Source organism: Glycine soja, chromosome 10, assembly GCF_004193775.1.
Source record: "Glycine soja cultivar W05 chromosome 10, ASM419377v2, whole genome shotgun sequence".
NCBI classification, from domain to species: domain Eukaryota; kingdom Viridiplantae; phylum Streptophyta; class Magnoliopsida; order Fabales; family Fabaceae; genus Glycine; species Glycine soja.
The window spans coordinates 38,368,094-38,391,299 of NC_041011.1; the positions used below are offsets into that span (position 1 = coordinate 38,368,094).

The window sequence follows — 23,206 nt, forward strand, 5'->3', positions numbered from 1 at the left end:
TCCCCTAGAGGAGTCTCTTTCAATTTGTCTAAGCCCTCTAAACAAGCCCCGAGATCTTTCTCCTCCTCATTGGTCAGGCAATCAATATCATTCATCAAGGCCTTTTCCAATGGGGAGTGAATAGTCACGCGCTGCATAATAAGGTCAGCTTCTTGCTCAACTGCCTCCACCTTGAAGCAAGTTTTACTATCACTGGGGTGCTTTATCACCTCAAACAAGTTGAAGGTTACCTTTTAGTCCTCCACACTCATTTCTAAGTTGTCATTCCCCATGTCCACAATGCATTTTGTAGTAAGCATGAATGGTCGGCCCAATATCAAGGGGATATCAGAATCCTCTTCTATGTCCGTTATCACAAAGTCCACCGAAAAAGTGAATTGGTGAACCTTAACCAGGACATCTTCAACTACACCATATGATCTGGTAATGGATCGATTTGCTAGTTGAAGCGTCATCCTAGTGGGAGCAATCCTCAGGTTTCCAATTCTCCGGCACATAGAGAGAGGCAATAGATTGATGCTTGCCCCCAGATCAATGAGAGCTTTTCCTACTGACACAACCCCAATAAAGCATGGGATGGTCACACTTCTGGGGTCTTTAAATTTCTGTGGTAGAATTCTTTGGATCATAGCATTGCAATTGCCTTCCACCATGATGCTCTTATTGTTGATATATTTTCCTTTTTTGTGAGAAGGTCCTTCAGAAATTTAGTGTATAGAGGTATCTGTTGTAAGGCCTCTCCAAAGGGAATAGTGATCTCCAACTTCTTGAAGATGTCGAGAAAGCGAGAAAAATATCGCTCCTTCTCTTTCTTTGAAGGCACTAGGGGATATGGGGCTTCCTTCACCGGGACTGATGGTGTCTCCTTTCTAACCTCTTAAGCCAAGGGACTCTTAGTCTTAGATGTTAAGACCTCATCACCACTCTCTTTACTCTCATTTTTTCTTTTTCACTTTTTTTAATTTTTTCATTTTTCTCTTCACTCCTTTTTTTCTTTATTCATAGCCTCTTCTCTCTTCTTATCCTCTCCCTCCTCATCACTCACATCCTCCACTTCTCCCTCAGCTCTCTTTTCTTTCTCAGCATTCTCCCTCCTCTGGCTCCTAGTGAGAACCATTTTGCACTCCTCTTTGAGGTTCTTTTCAGTATTGGCCACAAAATTCCCCGTGGACTTTTCAACTAGTAGCTTGGCTAATTGGCCCACTTATACCTCCAGATTCTTGATGGCTGACTTAGTGCTTTTGTGATTTGACATAGAAGTCTATAGAAATTGAGTCAAGGTGTCTTCCAGCTTGGTGGTCCTCTCATATAAATTATGCCCTTTATTGGGAGGCCGATTAGATGGACCTCCTTGATCTTTGTTGAAGTTATTCCTGGGGTGGGATCTCCAACATTGGCCTTGATTTTGAGAGAAATTTCCTCCCTTATGGTACCCTAAATGTCCCCCATGATGGAATCCTTAACGATTCAGATTGGCAATATAGTTGACCTCTTTGGATGCATCATCTTGAGCCATGCACATGACTAACTCATGGGTTCCACCACAAATGTTGCATCCCCTAACTTGCATTACTGAGGATGAAGTAGGTTGCATAACATGCAACTGTTGAGGAAGCTTGTTTTGAGTCTTCATGAGGGTTTCTATTTGCTTGGCTAGGAGCTTGTTTTGAGCTTGCAGTGCATCCTGAGATGTAAGCTCAAGAAGGATCTTCTTTGCAAGTGTATAAGCTCGATCACGGAGGATGGCATGGTTGCTAGCTGCCATATTCTTGATAAACTCCATAGCCTCATTAGGGGTTTTTAATTTAATTTTCCCACTGGCGGAAGCATCAAGAAGCTGCTTGGAATGGGTTCGCAAGCCATTAATGAATATATTTAGCTAAATAGGCTCACTGAACCCATGGGTAGGAGTTTTCCAGAGTAGACCACGGAAATGGTCAAGAGCTTTACTCAATGATTCATCAGGGAATTGGTGGAATGAAGAGATCTCTACCTTTCCTTTAGCAGTCTTGGACTCCAGAAAATACTTCTTTAGGAACTTCTCCACCATTTTTTCCCAAGTTCGCAAGTTATTCCCCTTGAATGAGTGAAGTCATCTTTTTGCTTCACCGGCCAAGGAAAAAGAAAATAGGTCGAGGCGGATGGCATCTTCTAGAACTCCTACTATCTTCACCGTGTTGCATATCTCTATGTATGTAGCAAGGTGAGCATATGGGTCTTCATTTGGGAGGCCATGGAAGAGATTGCCCTGAATCAACTGGATGAGGGAGTGTGGATATGTAATGTTGGCCACTTGAACTTTCGTTCGTGCTATACTGGTGAGATTATGAGGTGTAGAGGAACTATAGTAATCCTTTAGAGTCACTCTCGATGGCCAGTTTCTGCCATAATGGGTTCTTCAAAAATGGGTTGTGGGTTGGTCACCGTTGGTTCCTCAAGGATCAAAGGAAATGAAGAAATTGATTCAGAGGATGAGGCTCCTCTATCTCCTTGGTTAGCATGCACCTCTTATTGCTTTCTCCTTTTTATTGTAGCATTGTTTCTTCTACAAGTTGCTTCAATCTCCAAATTCAATGGAACAAGGCTATCCTCTGAAATTTTACCTCGCATACAAGAAGGAAAACAACTACTGAGCAGGTTAACAAGGTTAAAGAGTCAATTATAAAGCAGAATTAAAACAAAGAATTAAAGAATAAAGAATAATTTCTTTAAAATTGGAATATGCAAACAACCAAGTACAAAGGACAAAGTCCTCGAAAACAGCGTCAAAAACTTGTTAACTAATTGACAAGTGCACCAATTTGTCCAAGTGGTAAATTAAAATGGAAGTCCGAGTGTCAAGACCACACAAACTTTGACCTTACTCATAATTTGTGTATATCCAATTTCAAGAAATTGATGAGTTGATTAAATTATTGGTAACATGTGAAATTAAAAGTAAATCGACATAAAATTAAACTAATTAGCTAGCATATGCAAGGCGAGAAAAACAAACACTCGGAGCGGTGAAGCGACAGTTGATGCAGAATACAAATATGTTAGGGCTTATCCTACTAAAAGTACTCTTGATTCAATGTTAATAATATTTATTTATTCAATATTATGTCAATTATCACCTACATCTACTCATACACTCTAGCCATGATCCCTCACATGAAAGTGCCTAATTTACCTAATTTCTCCCTTAATCCCTTAAGAGATAAACTAGCTAAATTGCATTATAAATGGAGATGCATAAAACAAGCTAAATAGCACCATTCTATCCCTAAAGATGAATTATTTAGATGCTCTATTCCAATTCTTAAGAGATAAACATTTTCCAATGCCTAAACCCTAAAATAGCATGAATATGGATGATCAAGCCATGAGCATGAAAATAAGCATAGAAAAGAGACAATGAAACTAAAATAACATTAAATGGATAGTAAGAATCATTAAATCAAGAGTATTAGGTTGCTAAACTCCCAACAATGGGTGGTTTAGCCTCTCATTATCATGGAAGGCTTAAAATTACAAAAGGGTGAAAGTGGTGGAAGAGAATGGAGGGAAATGGAGAGGAAACGGGGAAGGTTGCTTCAAAATGAATGGGTTCCCCCTACCCTAGGTTGTTCTTCAATGTGGGAAGCTGAACAATCCTTGTTCCCTCTCTTTTTCCCATTTAAAAATGCAGCTCAGTTCTGATTTTCGCAATTATGAGCGATAAACGAGTAGTAAGTGGCCATGCGCTAAGTGCATCTTCACGTGACACCTGACTCCCAAAGTGGCTTCTTCGTGCTAAGCGAGGGCTGCCCACTGAGCGACTGCGTCGCACTTAGTGCATATGGTGCGTTGAGCGAGAGTCTCCAGGCCTTCAACTCTCTTCCATGCCTTTTTCTGTGTTTCTACAAAAAATACACCACCAAAACAGTATAAATTTACTAGTTTAAGCACCTACTAGAAAAAAAAACTCAGAGGATGCCAAAATCCTAATGATTCACACAAAAAGAAGCAATAAAAGAGGGAAAATCCAATAATTCCTATGTGACTTAATTACAAAATATACTTATGCACAACAATTATCACACACCTCTAACGGCCAATCGCGCCACGATTCTGGAGTAAGCATTCAACCTGGGGGTACCCATCCAGTTACCCTAGACGAAACCTCCCAGGCCAGGGTTAAACACAACCAAATATTGCAGATATCATCGTGGTATTGGTCATAACACTGAAGACTGCTAGGCCCTAAAGGACAATATAAAATAACTTATACAAGTCGGGTACTTAACCCAATTTGTTAAGAGGTCAAACAACCACCAAGCAGGAGCAAGACCCGGAGAACACCAAGAGGAGTAGCATATGAACCAAGAAGCAGATAGAAAAAGAGCAAAAGACCAAGGCAGATAAAGACAACAACAACAGCGATGCGAGCGACAACCTTCATAAGAACAAGAACCCGCCCAACAAATCAGAGATGTAATCAACACCATTGCGGGCAGATTTTCCTATGGAGGACAGTCCAGCTAGTCCCGAAAACGTCATATGCACACCATTTGGGACATCGACATTAATTTTGTCGACACACCCCTACAATGAACTTTCCCTCATATCACCTTTACGAACATGGACTTCAAGGGCATTAACCCTATCAACCATGACGACCCCGTGGTTGTCTCCATTATCATTGCGAACTTCATGGTGTCCAGGGTCCTCATTGATCAGGGCATTTCGGTTGATATCCTACACTAGAAAACCTTCCAGAGACTCGAGGTCTCACCGACACTGTCCACCCTCACGCTGGTCCACTCCTCGGCTTTACAGGCGAGAGAGTCAAGACTAGAGGCTGCTTGGACTTGATGACCACCTTCGGTCAGGGCAAGCTCTCTAGGAGCTTCACCATCAAATATCTACTGGTTGACATAGACACAACATACTTTGTCTTAATTGGCAAGAAGACACTTAACGAGCTTGGAGCTATAGTCTCCATGCCCCATTTGAAAATGAAATTCCTTACACTGACAGGGGAGATTGTCACCGTCAGGACTAACCAAAAGCAAGCACAACAATGCCATGCAGAGAGCTTGAAAGTATCACCATATCCTTCCATCAGGGAGCCCGCCATGCCTCACCCGACAACAGTTAAACGCACTTGAATCATGAGCGTGGATGAAAGGCCTCAAATCTGAGCCCTGACTATCTACCAAGCAGGCCAAGGCGATCAATTCGACATAGATCTGCGAGTGACACCTCCAAAAAAGGCCTGAAACCTATCGCAGAGCTTGTCAAGCTACAACTCAGATTTAAACCCGGGAAGTGCACGCGGCTCAGTAGGGACCTTACCAATCATGAGCAGCGATGCATTGTTGACGTGCTACACAAAAATGCGGATTTATTTGCATGGCAACATTCTAACATTCCAGGAATCCATCCTAGCATAATCTACCACAAACTTGCCATTTGCTCGAAGGCCAAACCAATATCACTAAAGAAAAGGAAGATAGGAGAAGAAAGATGTAAAGCCGTCAAAGAAGAAGTTAACTAACTCCTCCGTGCAAACTTCATTAGAGAGGTCAAGTTTTATACCTGGCTTGCCAACGTCATCATGGTCAAAAAGGCCAATGGAAAATGGTGAATGTGCACCAACTACACAGATTTGGACAGGACATGCCCCAAAGACGCATACCTTCTGCCCAACATCGACAAGCTAGTCGATGGAGCGTACGGGTTCCAAGTTTCTTGGACACTTACTTCGAATATAACCAGATCAAGATGCATCCTCCAAACGAGGAGAAAATTACATTTATCACTGAAGATGCCAACTTTTGCTATAGGGCCATGCCTTTCAGCCTTAGAAACACAGGCGCTACATACCAACGACTAATGGACCAAGTCTTCAAACAACAAATCAGACAAAATGTCAAGGTATATATGGACGACATGGTTGTCAAGTCTCAAAGCATATCTAAACACGTGGCGAACCTGGAAGAAGTCTTCGAGAAGTTCCACAAATATGACATGCACCTCAACCTTGAGAAATGTACTTTCGAGGTAGGCGGAGGCAAGTTCCTCGGCTTCATGATCACACACTGGGGGATTGAAGCCAACCCTGATAAATGCACTACCAACATCTAAGAAGTCCAAAATTTGAACAGTAGGCTAGCATCCCTATCCAGGTTCCTCCCGAAGCTCGCTGAAAAGGCGAAGCCATTTTACAAACTACTTAGGAAAACTGAGCCTTTCCTATGGGACGAGACTTGTGAACAAGCTTTCCTGCCTTTCAAGAAGACCATAGCCACACTGCCAATTTTGAGTTGACCCAGGCTAGGAGCACCCTTACTACTGTATCTCTCAGTAGCTGACAAAGTCGTTAGCTCAACCCTCGTACAAGAGGAATGGAAGCACGAGCTCCCTATCTATTTCACCAGCCGCATACTCTATGACACCGAGAAGTGCTACCAAATGATCAAAAAGTGGCGCTAGCACTCATCACCTTGGGCTGACGACTTAGGCCCTACTTCCAGATTCATCAAGAGGTGGTCAAGACAAACTATCCCATCAAGCAGGTTTTGAGAAAGCCTTAACTCGCAAGAAGGATGGTGGCCTGGTCTATAGAACTTTTAGAGTTCAAAATCCAATATGAACCACATGGCCCCATGAAGACACAATTCATGGTTGACTTTCTGGAAGAATTCACTGGAAACGACACAACCACCCCAGACTGGTGGACCCTTTACGTTGATAGTGCGTCCGACGTAAAAGGAAGCGAGGTAGGGATCATCCTCGAAGGCCCTAACAATATCGCTCTAGAGCAAGCCCTCAAGCTCAACTTCAGAGCCTTAAACAACCAAGCAGAGTATGATGCACTCATTGTAGGTCTGAAACTAGCAAGAGAAGTCAGAGCTAAGAAGTTGTGATGCTACACAGACTCGCAACTTGTCCAAGGACATGTTGCCAACATATACCAGACCAAGGAAATTATGCTTCTCAAGTACTATCACATAGCAAAGTCTCTCATTAACAATTTAGAATGTTTCAAAATGTACTACATCTCTAGGGAATGCAATACTAGAGTAGACATTTTCTCCAAGTTGGCTAGCACTAAGAAGGCAGGGCACCTCAAGACTATCATCCAGGAAACGCTCCAAACTCCCACCATAGATGCAAAGGACATTATGGTTGGAGAAGAGGAGGAACCAAACTGGATGACCCCTTAAACAAGGATAAAGCTCGACACCTCAGACGAAAGGCCAGCTACTACGTCGTCCTTCATGGCGAGCTATTCATAAGAGGGTTGACAACACCCTTACTCAAATGCCTAAACAACTAATAGGAAGACTACCTCGTGAGAGCACTTCATGAAGTGATTTAAGGTCTTCTCATGATAACTCTTAAAATTTGGGTTTAATTGATAGTCAAATTTGACTAAGAATGATTAGAATTCCTATACTCTACTGTTGTTTTTAATGAAATAATGAGAATTTTAATATCATTTTAATTCTTGACCAGCAGGATTCAAAAGAAAGAAAATTACAAGTGCTCTAAAGGAAAATTGATGCAAAAACTTGAAGAAAAACTTGAAGATTGGGGCAGCTCGCTTAGCGCACAAGATAAGCCCAGCGCGTAAACTCGTTCAACGGCTAGCCCAAGCTTAGGGCGAAGAAGGCCCATGAAGAAACCCAAAGGCACGCTTAGCACGAATCCCACGCTAAGCACTTGATCGTTGTCATACTCGCTAAGCCCAAATGTTGTTGCTCTAAGTGTGTGATCACCGCCATACCCACTAAGCCCAGAAGAACACGCTTAGCGCGAGGTCGTGTGAATTTTAAGCTACCTTAGGCCTATAAAAGGAGTAGGATGCAAAGGAGAAAGACACACCGAGACTCAGAGTTCTCTATTAAATACACCCAAAGCTTGAGTATCTCAAATAGGAGAAACCCTCTTCTAGAGCCATTCTCCCCTTCTCTTTCTTTGTCCATCCCTCTTCTTCTTTCATTCCCATCAACTCCTAGAGTGTAAAGCCTCTCATGGCAATGAGAGATTAAAACCCCCAATATTGGGATCCTAGAGGTCAAACTCTTGTAATGTAATTCTTCTCTACTATCTATTTAATGTAACTCTGGTTTTTATTGTTCTTTTCTATGTTATAGTGTTATTGATTATGGTCTAATCACCCATATTCATGCATCTATTTAGGAAGTAATGCATTGGAAAATGATTATTTTCTAAAGAACTGGGAAAGGGCATCTAAATGAAATCATGTCTAGGAATAAAGTGATTTTTGTTTAGCCTATTTCATGCATCTTTATTCTTAATGTGATTTACTGTTTTATCTTTGCAAAGGAATTTGGGAGAGAAAATAGATAAATTAGGCTCTTCATGCGGGGAACCAAAGATTGAGTATCAAAGTATATGTGAGTAAAAGTTGAGATAATATTAGATAGGGAAAAATTATTAACATTGCATCACAAGTAGTTTTGGCATGCTAGGCTCCAACATATTTGCATTATGAATTCATCTTTCACATTCAAATTATTGTTTATTTTTCTTGTCTTCTTACCTTTTACTTCTCCATTTAATTTTTCACTCACAATTCTTCATCTTTTCTACTCTATTAATTGCTTGAAAATTGGGTTTGCCCCAATCTAATTACAAACAAAGTCCCTATGGACTCGACACTTGGACTTTCATTTACTTTACTACTTGTGATAATTTGGTGCACTTGCCAATGAGTTAACACCACACTAGAGAATGCTCCCTAGCCACCAAAGTGGTGCGAGCTGGCCACTACTGGCCAACGCTTAGGGCAGACACCTCAACTTTACCAGAAGATGTAGACAATGCCAAGAGTTTGCAGACGTGCCACACACTCTTCCTAACAATCTTCACAGTCTGAGCTCCCTTTGGCTCTTCTCCATGTGGGGAATAGACATACAGGGACCATTGCCAAAGGCCCCAGGAATAGTCAAATACTTACTAGTCACCATCGACTACTTCACTAAGTGGATAGAAACAAGACCACTACAGGAAATTATGACCAGCAAGGTGGAAAAATTCACCTGGAAACACCTCATTTGCATGTACGGCCTCCCATACGCCATTGTCACCATCAACAACACTCAATTCAAAGCTCAAATTTACGAAAACTTCCTGATAAGGCTAGGCATCAAGCACCTAGTCACCTCTATCGAACATCCTTAGACTAATGGACAGGCAGAGGCAGCTAATAGAGTCATCCTCAGGGTCATATGTACTAAACTCGATAAGTCTAAGAGCATATGGAAAGAAGAACTCTATAACATACTATAGGTGTACCACTGCTTACCCCAGACAGCAACCAACAAAACTTCTTACCAACTCACATATGGCACAAATGCCATGATCCCTGTTGAAGTTGGGGAATTATCAACAAGGAGACTACTATTCCAGCAATAGCAAAATAAAGAAAATATGAGGGTGGAACTTGAAACCACCAAAGAAGTCCAAGAAACGGCAAGGATTAAAGAAGAAACTACCAAACTTTTAGCATCCAGGAGAAACAATACAAAGGTTTAACCACGAGCCTTTCAACTTGGTGACCTCGTGTGGCGAGTCCAAGGTGAATCCAAAAAAGATCCCTGAGCGGGAAAGCTTGGCCCCAACAGGGAAGGTCCCTCCAGGGTCACAACCAACCTTGACAACGGAGCATACTAACTACAAGAGCTGGATGGCAAAACAATTCCAAGAACATGGAATGCCACCCACCTGAAGTTCTACTTCAGCTGACTTATACTCCAAACCCAATGTTGTACTCTTTTTCCTACTCAGGTCTTTCATCCTAAAAATAAAAAAATCAGGGTTTTGGCTTAAGGGGTTTTAACAAGGCTGGGGTAACGAAGGGAGTTTGTACTCAATCAAATACATTGAATAAAATTCTACATCCCTTCCTTTTCATATTTCTCTTATCAAGACAAGAACATCCATAGTCGTAGCTCCAATGCTCTTAAAACTCAAGGTCTACCCTTGGTGAGCCCCTCTTCTAGCACTCAGTCTTCAGTACGTGCCACTTTGTAAGAAGCACTTATGCAAGAGTATAACATTGTGTCTCCAATATATGTCACCCACGACAAGATATGCGCACGAGCACCCTACTGAGCCTCCAGTACATGCCACCCATGATACGTGCACATGAGCACCTTACTAAGTCCCTAGTGCATGGCACTATGCATGCACGAGCATGCCACAATGACTCTAGTACGTACCACTTTGTAAGAGGTATGTATGCTAAAGCGTACCACTATCATGACTCTAGTGTATGTCACCCATGGTGAGTGACATACATGCAAGAGCATATTACCATCATGACTCCAGTATATGCCACCCACTATGAGTGACATATATGCAAGAGCATAGTACTAAGACTCAATACAAGTCACCCATGACGAGTGACATGTGCGCATGAGCACATTACCATGACTCTAGTATATGCCACCCACTGCGAGTGACACATATGCAAGAGCATACTATCAAGCCTTCAGTGTATGCCACCCATGACGAGTGACATGTACACACGAGCATACCATCATGACTTCAGTATATGCCATCCATGGCGAGTTACATATATACAGGAGCATATCACCACGTCTCAAGTACGTGCCACCCATGGCGGGTGGCATGTATGCAAGAGCACGATGCCCAAAAAGCAATTCACCTAGTCATCTACTCCCATAAACACAAACTTCGAGATCATGACAGGATCCAAACATAAACAACACACAAGGAGTGAGTTATCACATTCCTAATTAATAGAGAGAAACAAGACAAAATATAGATATACATATCATATAAATGAAATACAACTTACTTAAACATAACTCACGTTATTCCACCACTTTGTCGTGTAACACCACATCTAAACACAACACGTCTCATTCAATTTTTCATCATTCGTGTACTCAAGGATCAAAACAAAATATCACTAAATCAATCAATACCAATCAATACACAAGTGTTCTGCAACAGAGACACTAAGACTCAATCCTATGGGCAATGTGGTACCATGTTAGTGAAAAACCTCATCGGGCGCCCAGGAGCACATGACAAAGCAAACCACACATTGGTAAGTCAGGTCACTCTCACTAGGTAAAATCATAGGGAGACCAGTTAGGGCCACGCTGTTTTGTGAGAATGCTCCAACCACGTGGGATTGGCACAGGCTTAAAAGAGCACTCAAACCGGGTGTATTTACCCCAAGGCCTAGACTCCAAAGAGTTTGTTAGGGCCTCTCCCTCCTGATTCAGGTCCAACCTAGAAAACATTTTAGCACAAAAACTCTGCCTATGAATTGTACAAAACACATGACTCCTCAATTTTTCTCAAAATAATTTTATCTCGTCGCATTTGTGATTAAACTCGTCGGGTCCCCATGGTGGTTCCCATCATAATACTCGTCGCACATTAACTTGTCACCCTTAAAGGGTCTTATAATCGTGTGATTATACGATTCAAAACTCACAACTTAATGCACACAACATCTCAATGCACATATATATTACAAGTCAATACATACTCCATTTATCACATACACTCGATCTCAATCACAATGGCATAATTCTAAAGTAACATGTTATCACACCGCACGAATCATATACACTTTACCTATGAACTATGCAATACACACAACTACTTAATTGTTTTCAAAATCATTTTTAATCGTCGCGCCTCAAAGTGATTCAACTCGTCGGGTTCCCACAGTGGATCCCATCACAATACTTCTCACCCTTAAAGGGTCTTACAATTGTGTGATTACATAATTCATAACTCACAACTCAATACATACAACATCTCAATACACATGTATCTCACCATTCATCACAGGTTCAATTTGTCACTTACTCACAATTTGAATCATCATTTCATAATCTCAATATAACAATTTATACAAAAATGCTTCTCACAACATGGGGAGTAAAACCCCTCAAACAATTTCAACAATCATATTAAAATCAATGAATCAAAATCATAGGTCAAAAACACGAAAACACCAAGAGCACTTAATTTCATCAACCAATTCGCATCAAGACATCAATTGGTCCCTCAAACACAATAATATCATATTTATAATCATAAAGGGAAATTATAATTCAATAAACATCCCAAAATAAACCCTAATTTAATCCTCTTAGGATCCATACACACGTTCATTCTAACCCTCAATTGTGATAAACTCATCTCTTACCTCTAAGCGGGCTCACGAGTGTAGTTCGATAGTAATAGTAGTATCTCTAGCGATTCTGTGAGACTCCTCAAGTTTTTCCTCAAATTGTTCTGCTAGGATTTCCAAGCGTCACAGAGAAGGAGAAGAGATTGTAGCCTCCATTTTACTGTCAACATACGAGACTAATTTCTCTCTGCAAGAACATTACTTTGCAAATTTCAATGGTGCGACTGTGTAAAAATGAGTCCCAAAGGTGGTGCCCAAATCTCATGAAGATCCAATGGTTAACGAGTCCACGACCGTAGTTTTAGTGGAACAGGTTTGGGTGTAGGGAAAAGAGAAAGCTCAGTGTGATGGATATTTCATCAACCACAGGCATTAGCCTGAAAATCCCAATGGTAAGTGTTTGCGGAAATAACTTCCAAAACTCGTTTTCAAATTTGATGACAATCCAACGGTTAACTAATCCAGGATGGTCATTTTACTGAGACATGTTTGAGTGTATGCGGAAAAAAAAAGAGTGTTTTGGTAAGGGAGAATGGAAAACGAATTTAAGAGGAAGAGAAAGTGTATAGATGTAACGTAAGTTTGAAAACTGACCTAATATGCCTTTATTTATAGCTAGGGTACTCTTAGCCTATTATTTACTCTATTTTTCTTTATTTTTATTATTTTATAAACAGGAACTCTATTTTATTTCCTATTAAATGAATAAATAAAATATCCTTTTTACTTTCCTTCAAACCATTATTTTAATTAATAAATTTATTTCTCCTTATTTATTTAATTATAAAAATCTCATCATTTTTCTAAAACTATATTTATTTTTAAATAAAATTCCTTTTTAATTTATTTTACGAAACATAAGGTGTTACAACAATCCCTTGTCGATCCCAAAAAAACAAAAAAAAATCCTTTTTCAAAAAATAAAAATAAAAATTTTATTTTATTTTCTAAATATAATAATAATAATATAACAAAATATAATTCATGTTTTCAAGGGAAGATAAATAATTAAAAACAACTTTATTTTTAGCATACTCAATTAAAGGTTGTTGTCTTCATGATGGGCGCGTGGAGTGTTAACACTTTCCGCATGTGTAAACGACTCTCGAATCCTTTATTTCAAACTGTAGACCATTCTTTATCCTTTTTTGGTTTTCCCAACATTTTCCTTAAATAAATGTTGGTGGCGACTCCTTAGGTTTTCCATTTTTTTGGAAAATAATTTATTTATTTATGACAATTTTTTATTTCGTCGTCTCGTCATGTCCCACATTGCGACAGATGGTGACTCCATTGGGGAATCGCTAGAGAGCTAAGTCATTTGATCAAGTGTGCAATTTTATTGTGACCTTTTCTTTATTTATTTTCCATTTCTCTTTTATCCTTACGTTGTGCTCCTGTTCATTAAAGTGTCGCTCATGCTTGTATATAGCCTTTGTTACGTTGTTACTTCTTGGTGTATATCCTTATATCTATTACCTTCGTAGTTAGAAATAAATTATGTCATTGAATCCTAGGGTAGATGACATGTGATGTACTTGTTGTATCCTCTTGGGAATTTTCTAGTTGTTTTGCAGGTGGGGTTGGGTAATTCTTAGGTTGCTCTGTTCACACACGACACCTACACATTTTGCACACACTTTGAGATATTGGGCCCTATACTCGGGTCTGTGTGAGCCATAAGGAGTGGAGGTCGATCTATGGTCATGTTGGATCTTCGGCTCGCTTGATGACAATGAAGCCTCATATAGAGTTTTCCTCTTTTGGTGAGGCATTGCCGCTGGTAGTCCCTATCACCGCAGTGTTGTTACTTAAAAGGATGATATCTTTAGAGGCCGATGAGGCTACATGAAACTACCTTTGGAAGTTGTCACTGGATAATGGACTTTTAGACCCTTTCCATTAGGTTCTTGAATTAAGGGCATGGAGCAGTCTCATTGATCGAGGTCGTACCCGAATCAAATAAACATGAAAATGCAGTAACTAGAAAGTGATCCTAGGTCGTTTCCCAACGAGCAGTGACAAACCAAATGCTCATAATATACTTGCAGTAACAGTAACGATTGGGGGGGGGGTTTGTTTGTTTTGTGATTAAAGAGCAGAACAAGTAAACTGGAATACGAATATTAAAAACGGGTTGTTTCCTCTGATTCAGAAGCCATTCTCTTATCCTGGGTTATGGAGAATTCGTCCCTAACAGTCAACCACTTAATCCAACCCTATTTCAATTTACTAAGCGAAAATCAACTTAGGGTTTTCAATACGTGATTAGGCACCACATACACCAGTTAGCCCTTCATCCATTAAGCATGAACGCAAATTAGGCTCAGAGGCAATTAATTGAATACGAAGCGTGCACTGATTAATATTCACGAATTTGGGATAACTGGTGAAGGGAAAACTGCCAGGAAACCACATTACAAGCGAAACCTCAAAGAGAGTTGGGCTTCGTCCTCAAAAGGAAACAACACCAGAAAATCTAGCCTTCCATGGATTCAAACAGAAAACGCAAATGAAACATGAAGCAGAAACGTAAATGAAAGTAGAAGAAGAAGCAAGAACGAACTTGTAATTAGAAGCAGAAAACGGAAATTTGCATTAAGAACGAAAACAGTAGCCTTAGAACATAAAAACATCAAAACCTAAAACAAAAGCTCTGAATAATGAAAATAGCATAACAGAATAGCCTTCCACGAATCCCAAGGCTGCTATTTAAAAAGAGTCACTCAAAGTCACTGGGCCCTGTTACAATACTCTGGCCCAAAACGAAATAAACACTAAACAACATAAAATAAAATTGCAAAATTTCCTAATTAGAAATTAACTAAGGTAAGCGCTGCTTTATTTGCCCTCTTCAAGTCCATAACCAAAATCCGGATTAAGCCAAATGTTTCATTAATTCCTTAAATTAGATTAAAAACATCAAATTAGCTAAATGAGCCCAAATAATAAAACTGCCTGATTAATTGACAATTAAGACCAATCAGTAATTAAAATGGTGCAAAAAGGGTTTAGAAAATAGAAGAAAATGATGGCACATCACTCATCCTGTCGTGTTTCCTTGACCGCATCATGCATCTCTTCATGGCATCAAGATGGACATATCATTTCTGCATTCATCATTTATCATATTCATACACCGTATTTGCATAAGTCATTGCATTTCCATACATATTCATTTAGCATGCTTTTGTTCAAACAATTACATACATTTTGTTGTCATCATTTGCATGTTATGTTCGCTCATGCATAATTCTGCCATATAGTAGTTTATGCCTTGCATTTTCCTCTTCATCGCCAAAAAGCCACAATGAAGCGTGAAAGTTTACATTGCGTTCTCAGTTACATGTGTTGGATACCATGGTGATAGCTATAAACAAACCATGTTGGGGTTATACATTCCTTTCTCCTAAAAATGATTGAAAATCACGTGAACATGGTACCTAATGCATTGTTAACAAGAAAAGGGTGATCTTTCGGGCATCTCGTGTCGATCTCATAAATACATTTGTCATGCATAACATAAGTATGCCTAATCATTCATCTCTATGATAGGCTACCGAAGTATTAACGATCAAAATTTTTATTCCTTGGATCATGGGGTCGAACCAAGTACAGTCTTTTAAGAACGGGTTTAATCAAGTCAATGTCAAAGTATGAAAGTACCCAGCTTGCGAAAGTTGGGGCAGAAGATGGATCCGGTTTACATAGCTTCTTTTACTACTGCCAACACATGATTGAGCTAATAACTTACAAAATTAGGAACTGCTGATGTGCCTGTGTTTTACTTCCAGTTGCACTTTGACTCTGACGGGATGTAATGAACAATGTTGTTTTAATGAAAATTAGAGTTGATTCGACCCTATGTTCTATTAAGGGTTCTGTGTAAAATTTGGAATACTTTAACAACTTATCATTCGCATGCATTCATGCTTATTTGTTTTTCCACATTGGTACGCATTGCTCATTACATTCTTTCCTTGAAATAAAAAAAATAATCATTGTGCTAAGAAAGAAAATTGTGCTTTACGGAACCCTTACTAGACATGTGCCAAGGCAAGGATAATGAGTGACATAGAGCAAGTACAGGAGCAAATGAAGGTTGATATGAGGGCCATGAAGGAGCAGATGACAATAATGATGGAAGCAATGATGAGCATGAGGAAGATGATGGAGGTCAACGTTTCTATAGCTGTTGCTGCCAGTACTATTACTAAGAGGGACTCGATTCACCCACCCGGTTTCAATCAAGTAAGTCGTTCAATCTTAGATGTAGTAGGTCAAGAAGGCGAGGGGGTGGATATGAGCCTCATTATATCTAGGTCTAAAGTAAGTCTTCTTTTCCACCATATGGTTTGCCTCCTAATTATACACTACCTACTATTGTATACGCTCCTAGTGAGAATATCAATAATTCCACACCCGTATTCATTAAGAATCAACAATCCCAACCAGATCATACTCATGCACATGTCTCTCAACCTATGGGGGAAACACATGAAGCTCCTCAAGACGACACTATGACCGGTTTTAGAGTTTATCTGGGGGGAAACACATGACTGGCCTGCATTTTCTAGTGTCCCCATGCCAAATGCTGTGAGGGAGCCTCAGTATCGACCACCATCACAATCCTTACATTTTGTGATGGAAGGAGGACCTTCTGCTATAGTTGAAAAGAAAAAATTTGATCATATAGAGGAGAGGCTGAGGGTCATTGAAGGAGGAGGAAATTATGGCTTTGCTGACATGTCAGAATTATGCTTGGTACCTGACGTGTTTATTTCACTGAAGTTCAAGGTGCCAGAATTTGATAAGTACAAAGGAACCACTTGTCCAAAGAATCGCCTAAAAATGTGTGGAAGCAATGACTTCCAAGATTATTTTGATGATGCCAAAGAATCAAGAGTTAAGCAAGTTTCAAAGAACCAGGAGTCAAAAAGCTTCAAGAATTAAGTCTCAAAGAATCAAGATTCAAGAACAATTAAGTTTCAAGATTCAAGATTCAAGAACAATCAAGTTTCAAGAATCAAGATTCAAGAACAATCAAGATCAAGATTCAAGACTCAAGATTCAAGAATCAAGAGAAGACTCAATCAAGATAAGTACTGAAAAAGTTTTTCAAAACATTGAGTGGCACAAGAATTTTTCACAAAATCTTTTACCAAAGAGTTTTACTCTCTGGTAATCGATTATCATAAGGTAGTAATCAATTACCAGGAGTCAGCATTGTTTTCAAAACTGATTTACAAAGCTGTAATCGATTACCAATGTTTTAAAACGTTAGAATTCAAATTTCAAGAGTCACAACTAGTGATAAAACATTTTCAAATCATTTTTAACTTGTGTAATCGATTACACAATACTTGTAATCGATTACCAGTGTTTATAAACATTTTGATTTTCAAATTTAAACATGAAGAGTCACATCTGTTGATGTGTAATCGATTACACCTTAATAGTAATCGATTACCAGTGACTGATTTCGAAAAACAAATTACCAAAAGTCACAATTCTTAAAGTGACTTGTTTCTTAATAGTTTTTCAAAAGTCACAACATTTAAAGTGACTAGTTTTCAAAAGAGTCAACTTTTAAAGTGACTAGTTTTCAAAAGAGTCACAACTTTTAAAAGTTGACTAGTTTTAATGATATTGCCAAGAGTCACAAACTTTAACTTGAGTCATCAAATGATTATAAATATGTGACCATGGCACGAATTTCAAAAAACTAAGACTGATTTCTTTCATGATAAACATATTTCTTTCATAGAGTTTTTGTTCAATATTTTCTCTTCCAAGAAAAGTTCATTGTTCAAAAACTTGTGCTACTCTTCTTCTTCATTCTCTTCTCCCTTTGCCAAAAGAATAGAAGGACTAACCGCCTGAATTCTGTTGTGTCTCCCTTCTCTCTTGACAAAAGATTCAAAGGACTAACCGCCTGAGAATTCTTTTGATTCTTCCCTTCCCCTTAAACAAAAGATTTCAAAGGACTAACCGCCTGAGATATCTTTTGTTTCCCCTTACAAAGATTCAAGGGACTAACCGCCTAAGAATTCTTTGTCTTAACACATTAGAGGGTACATCCTTTGTGGTACAAGTAGAGGGTACATCTACTTGGGTTGTTGTACTGAGAACAATAGAGGGTACATCTCTTGTGGATCAGTTCAAGTGGAGGGTACATCCACTTGGTTGTTCAAAGAGAACAAGGGAGGGTACATCCCTTGTGGATCTTTGGCTTGTAAAGGATTTTACAAGGTTGAAAGAAATCTCAAGAACCGTTGGTTGCTTGGGGACTGGATGTAGGCACGGGTTGTTGCCGAACTAGTATAAATCTTGTGTTTGTCTTCTTCTTCCCTACACTCTTTAATTTCCGCTGTGTACTTTTAATTGCCGCTTTTACTTTTGGTTAAGTTATTGCTTCTGTTCTTTACTTTCTTAACTTAGTAGTAAAAGCCTAGTTGAATCTAGTAACATTAAGAAGGATAAATTTTTAATTAGTCAAGACATATTAATAATTAATTCAACCCCCCTTCTTAATTATTTAGAGGCCACTTGATCCAACAAAATGTATTGCAGGAAGATGGAAGCATATACGAAAGATGAAAAGCTGCTAATGGATTTCTTCCAAGAGAGTATCGTCGGGGCAGCTATTACCTGGTATACTAACCTAGAACCTTCCCGAATCCGCTCCTGGAAAGACCTAATGGATGCCTTCATTAGGCAGTATCAATATAACGCTGATATCATTCCAGATAGAATGCATCTACAAAAAATTGTGCAAGAGAGATAATGAATCTTTTAAAGAATGCGCTCAAAGGTGGAGAGATCTGACAGCTCAAGTAGTGCCCCTGATGACGGAGAGAGAGATGATAACAATGATAATGGACACACTACCAGTGTTCTACTATGAGAAAATGGTAGGTTATATGTCTTTGAGTTTTGCAGATCTAGTGTTTGTTGGCGAGAAAATTGAAGCAGGTCTGAGGAAACAGAAATTTAATTATGTTGCTTTTGCGAATCCTGATAATGGGGGACCTGCAAGGAGTGGCGAGAGGAAGAAGGAAGGAGAACCTCATGGTGTGGATGCACTTCCCTCATGGACAAACTTTGCACTAGCCCTTTATAATCCCATGTACCAATATCCTTCCCAGCAATATCACTTCTCAGCCAATATCAGTCCTACCCATTACCAACCAAGAACACCCAATCAGCCACAAAGGCCACCCCTATATCGGCCACAAAATCCACTCAATGCACATCCAAGACCAAACATCACCCCTAATACCAACCAAAACACCAATCAGGAAAAGAATTTCCCAAAATATAAGCATGTAGAATTCACCCCAATTCTGATGTCATATGTTGACTTACTCTCGTATCTGCTCAATAATGCAGTGGTAGCCATAAGCCCAACAAAGATCCCTTAACCTCCATTTCCCAAAGGATACAAATCGAATGTGACATGTGCTTATCATGGGGGAGTTCCAAGGCATTCCATTGAGCACTGTATGACCCTGAAACATAAGGTGCAAAGTATGATTGATGCAGGCTGGCTGAGATTTGAGGAGGACGATCGCTTGTGAATTTTGACATCGTCAAGCAATACTATGCATGATGCTTGAGGCAATTTGAAGGTTGTTGTCGGATGTCTCAAGGACTCATTAGGATTTTTAGGTTTATGCTATTATTGTAAACAACAGTCACAATGCTAATAATATGGATGGATTTGATGTTGTTGTCTCTCATTCTCTCACAATTACATCTTTGCATATTTAGTTAACCTTCACTGGAATGTGAATGTATGTCGCTAGTTTGTTTGCTCAAGTGACCTGCACTCCGGAGTTAATTTCCAGGTCTGCCCAATAAAAAATGGCACGTTCTACACGTTTGGTGGCGGTGTCGTAAGTGACAAGTAAAATTGAATAAACATTTGATTGACTGTGTTTAAATCAATAAATAATAAGTGTAGACATTCATGCAACCTCATCTTATCTTTCTTAAAAGGTTTCTTTCTAAAAAAAGATTTTTGAAGAGCAAGAGTCATTTGACTTAATTTGTCAATTGAAAATCTTTTAAATATTTCTTGTCTTCGAAAATTCTCTTTTGAGAACTTGCATAGTTTCTTTTGTTTCTTCTTTTCTTTCATTTCTTCTTGCTACAAGAACGTGACAAACGACAGCAGCAAATACCTCTGAACCCTACACTGGGACAATTATAGGCACCATGCATGAGCTTCAAGCGAACTAGAAGGCAAATAAGAAGTTCTCACCCGGTAGGTTGAAAACCTGAAAGGGATGCCTAGGCAAAAGTTAGGGTAATAATAAATAAAAAATAATCAGGAGCATGTTTATCAGAGGTTTTGTCCCAAAATCCAAACTGTAAGAGTCTCTAGTCAAGATTTGAAATGACACACGGTCATGTTTCTTCATCCCAAACACTAATTTATCCCTTGCTACCCCCTCCGAACCAAAGTATAATTGTTTTTTTAAAGAAAAAACAAAACAAAAACCTTGAGTAGGAACCACTGCTAAACTGGCGGGAAAAGCAATGCAAACAATACATGCATGAGGTTTATTCAGCTCTAGGTTAGGCAAAAATAACAGAAAAGCAAATCCGCCAAAGGCGAGCAAAGCAAAAAGAGACAAAAGATCTCCAAATTTTACAAGGAAAGCACAAAAGTGCAATAAGGATTAATGTATAAGACAAATGGAGTAAAGCCCAACTCAAAAAGTTGAAATGAATAAAAGTACAAGCAAGGCTCTCAAGGTTCTTACTCAATATAACCCTTAAATACTCTTTGAGCCTCTCTGATCCTTTCTTTCATAGCCCTCTTACCCCCTGACCATGTTACAAGCCCAATAAAATCCATGTAGATCAAGGAATGACTAATTTTGCTTTTGAGTTTGGATTCTGGAATGGAACCCACACACACTTGTGATTGTTAAAAAAAAAAAAGAAGCCTCAAGGTTTGCACATTTGAGAAGAAAACTCATTCGACCAATAGCTCATGGAAGACGCCCAAAGACAATTGTGATAATAGGGTACATCTAACATTAGTCGCTTATGCAGACTCCCTAGGGTTCCTTTCAAATCCAAGGGTAGCCTTTGTTATATAAATTCTTTCGGGATCAACACATGTCATCAAGCTTTAGCAGGACCGACAGTTCCATGGCATCCCTCTATGATCTTAAACTAGGAAAGTTTCACTTGGTCATATACTAAAGTGTAACAATCCATTGTCATCCTTCAATGATACATGCGGTTGGTCCCAAAGCCTTATATTTCCTTGTTGTGCAGAATAATCAAAGTTTTAAAATAAAAAGAAAGGGATGAACCCTAGGATCATTATTTTAGTTGATTGATTAAATGTCAAATGACTCCATTGCCGTCATCCAAAATTTTCAAATGATTAAATCAAACAAAACATACACTCTAAGGGAGTCTCTGAAGGGATTTGCAAAAGATAAGATGAGGTTGCATGAATTATCACGTCTTTCAGAAAGGGACAATCAATCTATGTTTTTCACAAGAAAAAAAATCACAAAAAAAAGGAAAAAATGTCATGAGCATTGCACAATTTTCATGATTCAAAATCTTTTGCATTGCATTGCTAGATACAAAGCCTACATTTGCTGCATTTCAGGATGAAGTTTGCATGCCTCTGCATTCCAAAACTCATATGTTGCATATCAGGCTATAAGTGGATAGATTTCTCTTTATATGCCAGTTTCCAAAATCCAATGTCCTATCTTTTGAGTGGCCCTTTTAAAGAGTCAACCTCTTGCTTTCTTATAAGGTTGATCCCTTGGGTACCTATTGGCATGTTTCATAGGACTCAACATCCTCTATCTTTATGTTTCATAGGATTCAGCGTCCTTTGCCTTTATGTTTCACATGATTCAATGTCCTCATCTTTATGCTTTCATAGGACTCAATGTCCTCCCCTTTATGTTTTCATAGGACTCAACGTCCTCGTCTTTATGTTTCACAGGACTCAACGTCCTCTGTCTTTATGTTTCTATAGGACTCAACGTCCTCTGTCTTTATATTTCATAGGACTCAACATCCTCTGCCTTTATGTTTCATATGACTCAACATCCTCTGCCTTTATGTTTCATAGGACTCAACGTCCTCTGTCTTTATGTTTCACAGGACTCAACGTCCTCATCTTTATGCTTTCATAGGACTCAACGTTCTCGCCTTTATGTTTTCATAGGACTCAACGTTCTCGTCTTTATGTTTCACAAGACTCAACGTCCTCTGTCTTTATATTTCCTAGGACTCAACGTCCTCTGTCTTTATGTTTCCTAGGACTCAACGTCCTCTGTCTTTATGTTTCTTAGGACTCAACGTCCTCTATCTTTATGTTTTCATAGGACTCAACATCCTCGTCTTTAAGTTTCATAGGACTCAACTTCCTTTGTCTTTATGTTTTCATAGGACTTAACATCCTCTATCTTTATGTTCTCATAGGACTCAACGTCCTCGTCTTTAAGTTTCATAGAACTCAACGTTCTCTATCTTTATGTTTTGATAGAACTCAACGTCATCTATCTTTATGTATCCTATGACTCAACGTCCTCTGTCTTTATGTTTTGTAGGACTCAACGTCCTCTGTCTTTATGTTTCATAGGACTCTCAACATCCTCTGTCTTTTTGTTTCATGAGACTCGTTTCTTTGCTTTGTCGTTGAACTCAAAGTTCTTATTTTTGTTGGTACACCAATTTCTTTTTTTCCAAAGATTCTTCATTCTCATGTTGTGATCTTTCGAAGAAGCATCAGAACGGAATTGGTGTCTTTGTCTTTACTTATCTTTTACCTTCAATAAAAGACAAGTAAAGAGAGATAGTTGTCAGATCCTAATTCTATTCGGGTCCAAAAGAAAAAAGAAAAAAAAAAGAGGAAAAAGTAAAGAAAAAAAAGAGATAAAAAAGAAAAGAAAGAAAAAAAACAAAGAAAACAAAAGGAAAAAAGAAATAAAATAAAAAAAGAGAAAAGAAAGAAAAATGAAAAGAGGAAGAAAAAAAAGA

The 23,206-nt window shown here is 39.0% G+C and overlaps 1 protein-coding gene across 1 annotated transcript; it reads right to left on the reverse strand.

Moving 5' to 3' along the window:
• Positions 1–233: 233 nt before the first annotated feature.
• On the reverse strand, positions 234–653 carry LOC114371731. The gene has a single exon (XM_028329083.1). The coding sequence runs from the start codon at positions 651–653 to the stop codon at positions 234–236; it is 420 nt and encodes a 139-aa protein (XP_028184884.1).
• Between the last annotated feature and the right edge of the window lie 22,553 nt (positions 654–23,206).